This window comes from Megascapheus bottae, chromosome 29 (genome assembly GCF_031878675.1).
Source record: "Megascapheus bottae isolate mThoBot1 chromosome 29, mThoBot2.hap1, whole genome shotgun sequence".
In the NCBI taxonomy this organism is placed as follows: domain Eukaryota; kingdom Metazoa; phylum Chordata; class Mammalia; order Rodentia; family Geomyidae; genus Megascapheus; species Megascapheus bottae.
In genome coordinates this window covers 5,292,916-5,299,404 of record NC_143537.1, presented here as the reverse complement: position 1 = coordinate 5,299,404, position 6,489 = coordinate 5,292,916, and the positions used below count along the sequence as shown (strand labels likewise).

The 6,489-nt window shown below is 52.5% G+C and overlaps 1 protein-coding gene across 2 annotated transcripts in view; it reads right to left on the bottom strand.

Moving 5' to 3' along the window:
- Positions 1-2,825: 2,825 nt before the first annotated feature.
- LOC150044560 (complement C1q tumor necrosis factor-related protein 2-like) overlaps positions 2,826-6,489 on the bottom strand; it is a 17,955-nt gene continuing 14,291 nt past the window's right edge. The window contains exons 1-3 of one of the 2 annotated variants that reach the window (XM_090320875.1): positions 5,093-5,641; positions 4,573-4,851; positions 2,826-3,519 (exon numbers count right to left, since the gene is read on the bottom strand). In XM_090320875.1, the coding sequence (XP_090177001.1) occupies positions 2,906-3,519; positions 4,573-4,816 (858 nt within the window). In that variant the 5' untranslated portion in view covers positions 4,817-4,851; positions 5,093-5,641 and the 3' untranslated portion in view covers positions 2,826-2,905. Of the gene's footprint in view, positions 3,520-4,572; positions 4,852-5,092; positions 5,642-6,489 lie in introns of those variants that run through there. The other variant, XM_090320876.1, reaches the window with a different exon arrangement.

Here is a 6,489-nt window from a genome sequence, read left to right as displayed (position 1 = left end):
CCCTGGAGAAGGGGGGGGTCCCCGAATCCTCGGCGCTCCCCACGCAGCGCCTTCGCCGCCCTGCGTGCGCTCGGGTCCCGCGGCCGCTCCAGTGCTCTCCGCCCCGCCCAGGCCCCGCCCCTCTCGCCCCGGCCCCGCCCCGCCAAGGCCCCGCCCCCTCTGCCCGCCCCGCCCCCTCGCTGGGGAACGGAGGCCCCGCCGCGCGCATGCGTCCCCGCGCACGTCCCCGCGGCCCTTCCTGCCCTCCCCGCCCCGCGGCGTGGGGTGCGAAGGTAGCGGGGGCGGGGCGGGGGCTCGGGGTACCCGCGGTCGGAGACGGTCGTCCCCCCCCCCCCCGCCCCCGCCGATCGCGCACGCGCACCCGCGCCCCGTCCACCTGCTCCGTTCGTCCGTCCCTCGCGGCGGGGTGGGTTGGCGGAGCCTCAGTTTCCCCCGCACCCCCGAGCCTGGAGGCGAGGACGGCCCGCCCCCCAGATCCCCAGGTCAAGGTCAAGCCCCGCGACGACAACAGTAAATGTCTCTCTACATGGCACACCTAAATATGCAACCAATACATACACACATGCACATATGCAGAAAATATATACCTAAACAGATGCGATAATAGATATATACCTAAATAGATGCGATAATAGATATATACCTAAACAGATGGGATAATAACTATATACCTAAACAGATGGGATAATAGATATATACCTAAACAGATGCGATAATAGATATATACCTAAACAGATGCGATAATAGATATATACCTAAACAGATGGGATAATAACTATATACCTAAACAGATGGGATAATAGATATATACCTAAACAGATGGGATAATAACTATATACCTAAACAGATGGGATAATAGACATATACCTAAATAGATGTGATAACTATATACCTAAATAGATGTAATAAATAAATATATAGATAAATATATGTAATATATAATATATGTCATAAATATATGCACATTATATAAATCACATAAAATATGTAATAAATAAAAATATACATAAATATATAATATATGTCATAAATATACGCATAAATATATGTGATAAATACACACATAAATATATGTAATATATAAATATATGTGATAAATATATAAATATATGTGCTACATATACACATGAATATATGCAATAAATAAATATATGTAATAAATACATACATGAATATATGTATCCCTACATATATGTGTATGTTTGAGTATTGGTGGAATCAGGAGGCAGAGGTCAGGGAGATTGTGATTTGAGGCCAGCTCTGGCAGAAATAAAAGATCTTGAGAGTCCATCCTCACGGCTAGCTGGGCCGGCACCTGTCACCCACAGCCACCCAAGTAACCACAGAGAGGAGGTCGCCAGGGACTCCAGCCAGACACCGCCTTGAAAACCACCAGTGCCAAGAAGTGGGTAGAGTGCCTGCTGTCCCCCCAAGACTGTGTGACAGGACACCAGCAGCCGTCCACCCCACCATCTGCATCTGGTCAGTCCTCAGGGAGCAAGCTGGGCTGCAACCTGCCTGTGCCCTCCTTCTCTGCAACCTGAAGCTCAGAAATGCGAGCTCTTCTTTTCTGATTCAACTCCAAGCGGACCCCACAGAACCCTAGCCCCAACTTGGGAACCCCAGAGAGGTTGGAGTCCGGCCAGCCTCCCCGGTTTGTGGGGACAGCAGATGAAACCCCAGGAACTCCCCAGACTGCAGTCCAGGAAAGAAAAGGAGCCATTCACTTCAAAGCCCTGGGCCTGCCTGCCAGACCTCCAACCCAGACTGGACAAGGAGCTGGCCAGTGATGGAGGCCTAGAGACCGCAGGTAAAAATGACCTAGACCACCTGCCCAGTGAGACCCTCGGCCCAGGGAGCCAGCAGAGAGGGGCTGCTTGAGTCATCACATCACCCTTGCCGCCCGACATGCCATGTCCAAATGCCTTGGGAGCCAAGGAGCTCATGCCTGTGATCCTAGCTACTCATGCTGAGATCTGAGGATGGTGGTTCAAAGCCAGCCCTGGAAGGGCTGAGACTCTCCCCCAACTCCACCTCTCCCTTCTCCACCCCTCACCCCTGTGCAGCACAGTACCAAGGCTGCCTGACCCTCTTTCCTTCCCCTCTCCAGCCTCCCCTTGTCGGTGGTACACGTTCACCCCCTAGTGGCAAAGGTGAGGATGACATGACAGGCAGTACCACCAACACCTCAGCTTAATTAATCCCAGCCTGTGGGATCCTGCCTGCTTTGCTCCGACTTTCTGACCTCTTTCTTCATCCTCACTATTTTTTTTTTTTCAGGGTTGCCTGTGTTAATGACATGAGCGCTCTTAGAACCCAATTAAGGCGGGTCCACCGGTGTCTCTGGGATTATGGGCCAGTACCACCATTCCCTGGTTATGTGTTTAGATGGAGTCTCTTGCTCACTTGTTGCCTGAGCTAGCTTTGAACCATCATCTTCCTCCTCAGTAGCTGGAATTATAGCCACCATGCCAAGGCTAGTATATTCTTGAGCTTTGCAGGGGTTCCAACATGTGCCCAGAGGTAAAGATGTATAATCTGCCCATTTAAAATTTGCAGACTTATATATAAATCAACTTAAAAAAAGAAAAAAATAAGACAAACTCAGTGGTAGAGTGCTTGCCTAGCATGCACAAAGAACCAGGTTCGATTCCTCGGTACCACATACATAGAAAACGCTGGAAGTGGTGCTGTGGCTCAAGTGGTAGAGCGCTAGCCTTGAGAAAACCCAAGGACAGAGCTCAGGCCCTGAGTTCAAGCTCCATGACCCACAAAAAAATAAACAGAAAAAAAAAGAACACAAAATAATGAACAGAAAATAATAATAATTTAAAAAAGCTTGGATTTAATGATAGACAATAAAAAGGCGGAGGCAGTGAGCCTTGGGCCCAGGTCCCGGGCTGGCCTAGACCTCGTTGGGCTTAGCCTGGTCAGCATAGATGAGGAAGCCCGTGAAGAGGCTGTCTGTCCAGTAAGGGTCGTAGAAGAGGCCGTTTTGCTCCGAGTAGAAGATCTGCAGCCAGACCTCATCGCCCTGCTTCAGAGCCAGCACGGTGGAGCCCGAGGCGATGTCGTGGTTGCCGGTGTTGGCATCGAAGGTCCGGATGCGGTACTGGCCATTGTGTACCAGGCCGATGGCCAGGTGCTTGTTGGCCAGCGTGATGTCGTAGGTGAAGTAGTAGATGCCAGGCACCCCGCACACGAACTTGCCGCTGGACGCGTTGTAGTGGCCTCCCTCGTTCATCAGGATCTTGTCAAACTTGATGGGCAGTCGCTCCCGGGGGTAGCTCTTGGTCACGGCCACGGAGAAGGCCGACCTGGCCCGGCCACTGCCGCAGCTGCAGGGGCCCGGCAGGCCCGGCTCCCCCTTCCTGCCCTTGGGCCCCTTCTTGCCTGGCGAGCCGTGCTTCCCCGGGGTTCCAGGGACCCCCTTAGGGCCACGAGGGCCAGCCCGGCCAATGGCCCCAGCTTTGCCCTTTGGTCCTTGCTTTCCCCGGTTACCAGTGCGACCTGGTGGACCTGAAGGACAGAAGCTGGTGTGAGGGAAGGTCTTGTTCAAACCTCACACACACACACAGAACAAAGGAAAAAGGGGACAATAGATTCCCATCGAAAGCGAAAAGACTCGAAACGATGGTTCCTCCTTATGGTGGAGTGGATTATCGTTCTACCAAGAAGCGGAGCAGGTGTGCATGTGTGAAGGAAACCATCACTAAAGGATACTGAGGGGGGGAGCAGGTGATGCTAAGGATTTCTCCCCACATTTACTTCCAAGTCCATACCCAGCCCTAGGGGCATCGTAGCCCCTAAAACACTTTCCCAACATGCTTGGCTGTGCACCTTGCCTTGCTTTTTAATACTCGTATCTCATAAAATGCATACTTCTCTCTGCTGCATTACAGAACACGTCAAAATATCTATGGGTAAAAATGCTTACATCCAGTCACAGTTGCTGTCATGGTTGCTCTCCCTGTGTCAGCAGCCTCCAGTCAGTGGAATGGCGTTGAGATGTACTGAACTTTGAATTGCTACATATTTGTTTGTTTTTATTTATTTGCCAGTCCTGGGGCTTGAACTCAGGGCCTGAGCACTATCCTTGGGCTTTCCCAAGGCCTAGAGCTCTACCACTTGAACTACAGCACCACTTCCAGTTTGTTTTTTTTTTATGGAATTGAACCTGGGTCTTCATGCATGCTAGGCAAGCACTCTTTTTATGTGTGTGGGTCATGGGGCTTGATCTCTGCCTGGGCGCTGTCCCTGAGCTCTTCAGCTCAAGGCTACCACCCTACCCTTGAGCCACGCCCCACTTCCCATTTTCTAGAGGTTAATTGGAAATAGGAGTCTCAGGTCCTTTTGTGCCCCGGCTGGCTTTGAACCTTGATCCTCAGATCTCAGCCTCTTGAGCAGCTAGGATTCCAGGCGTGAGCCACCACGCCCGGCAAGGGCTTCTTTCTTTATTCTGTGTATTGGCCCAGGACTGGGACTTGAACTCAGTACCTGAACCACACCTCTGCGGGAGCTGGTGTACCCTTCCCCCACCCTGTGGAGACAGGAAGCAGTGCAGCCTCGTACCTTCCTCTCCGCTGTCCCCTCGGTTCCCGTCCTGACCGTCCTGGCCATCTTTACCAGGAAAGCCCATTCTTCCCACGGTTCCTGATGGCCCTGGGACTCCGGGGGGGCCGGGAGGGCCCTGGGGGCCAGGTAGGCTGCAGACGAGTTGAGGGGCGCCTTTCTGGAAGTCCCTCCGGGCGAAGGGGCCAAGCAGCGGGTCGGCAGCACAGGGGAGGGTGCAGGCCAGGAGAACCCAGGGAATCATGGCAGTCGCCTGGGCCTGGAGCCAGTCAGCAAGACCTGGGGAGGAGGAGGAGGAGGAGGAGGAGGAGGAGGAGGAGGAGGAGGAGGAGGAGGAGGAGGAGGAGGAGGAGGAGGAGGACGGGGAGGGAGAGGAGGGGGAATGGGAAGGAGTGGCGCTGTAGTTCAAGTGGTAGAGTGCTAGCTTTGAGCACAAAGCCCAAGCCTCAAGACCAACACACACACACACACACACACACACACACACACACACACACACCCCACACTCCTTTTTACTCACGGCTAGCGTTCTACCACCTGAGCCTCGGCTCCTCTCCTTGCAGCTTTTTGGAGATGAATCGGAGATAAGAGTCTCCTCAACTCTTCTGTCTAGACGGGCTTTGAACTTCGATCTTCAGACCTCCACCTCCTGAGTAGTGAGGATGACAGGCGTGAACCTTCTTTCCAGGAGACATTGGGACTGGAGAGAGACCTCATTTGCTCACGTGGACACAGTGAGCTGGCGGCAGGAATGAAGCCTGAATTTGGGCTTGGCTGCTCTCATGCCCGAATGCTTTCCATTCTGTCAGCATTCTCAGGTTTGTTTTTCCTCCCTAACACCCCAGACGACAGCGGAGACCCGGATGCCTCTGCCAAAGCCACACACAGCCATAGGGAAATTCCTGGGGTGGTTGGTATTTTATTGCTGTTCTCTACATACACATGCTGCATGGCTGGAGAAGATGTAAAATGGTGGCTTTCCTTTCTCAGGAGACTTGAATAAATCACTGCTTGGCAGAAGTCACCTGTTCTTTGGGAGTGCTTTACTTCAGAGGACCCTAATACACCCCCCCCCTTTGGAAGGGGGACATGGCAACATGCCTATGGACTAAGCCCAGAGATTGGGGTGCACAGAACAACACACCTCCATGTCAACCTCACTTGCTGCCTGAGCCCTATCATTTATTCAAGAGCCAGTCATTCTCAAGACCCTCTAGTAGCTGCTGGCCGCTGTCAGCCAATACTGGAGCTTAATAATGGCCCTAAATGACCTGGTCTGAGTTCCTGCCTGGCTGAAGCTCTGCCGGCCCCCCTTCCCCCTCTCCTCTTTGCTCTTCTGGCTCCCAGCTGGCGGCCCGGGCTTCCTTCGGGGCCCTCCCAGCCCCTCTGCCTGTAACCTCTCAGCTCCACCCTCAGCTGCTGGCTCGGTGTGTTTGGGTTTAAATGTCATTTCTTCCATAGCAGCTTGCCTTTGGATCCCAGCTCTCTTTTCTTCACAACTGGCTGCTGCTTTGTTTATTTGGTTGCCTGTCCCCGTGTATCTCCTTGCTAAAATGTAAGTTCCTCTGAGCACAGGACACCAGTGGCATGGTATTTCTTCACACGCTGAGTATTGCAAAAAGAAGCCAGGGCGGGCACCAAAAGAAGAAAAAGAAGGAGGAGGAGGAGGAGAAATGCCTGCTTCATTAATAAGATTCATGAATTGAGACCTAATTCATACTTCATTAACTGATGTAGCAAGTGTGTGTGTGTGTGCATGCGTGTGTGTGTGTGTGTGTGTACCAGAAGTCAGGTCCTTGTGCTCTCTCTTGGCTCTTCTGCTCAAGGCTGGCTGGCACTCTACCAGTTGAGCCACAGCTCCACTTCTGGGAAGGCTCACTAAGTCTTCCTGTTAAAGGGGAAAAGAATGTGGGTTCA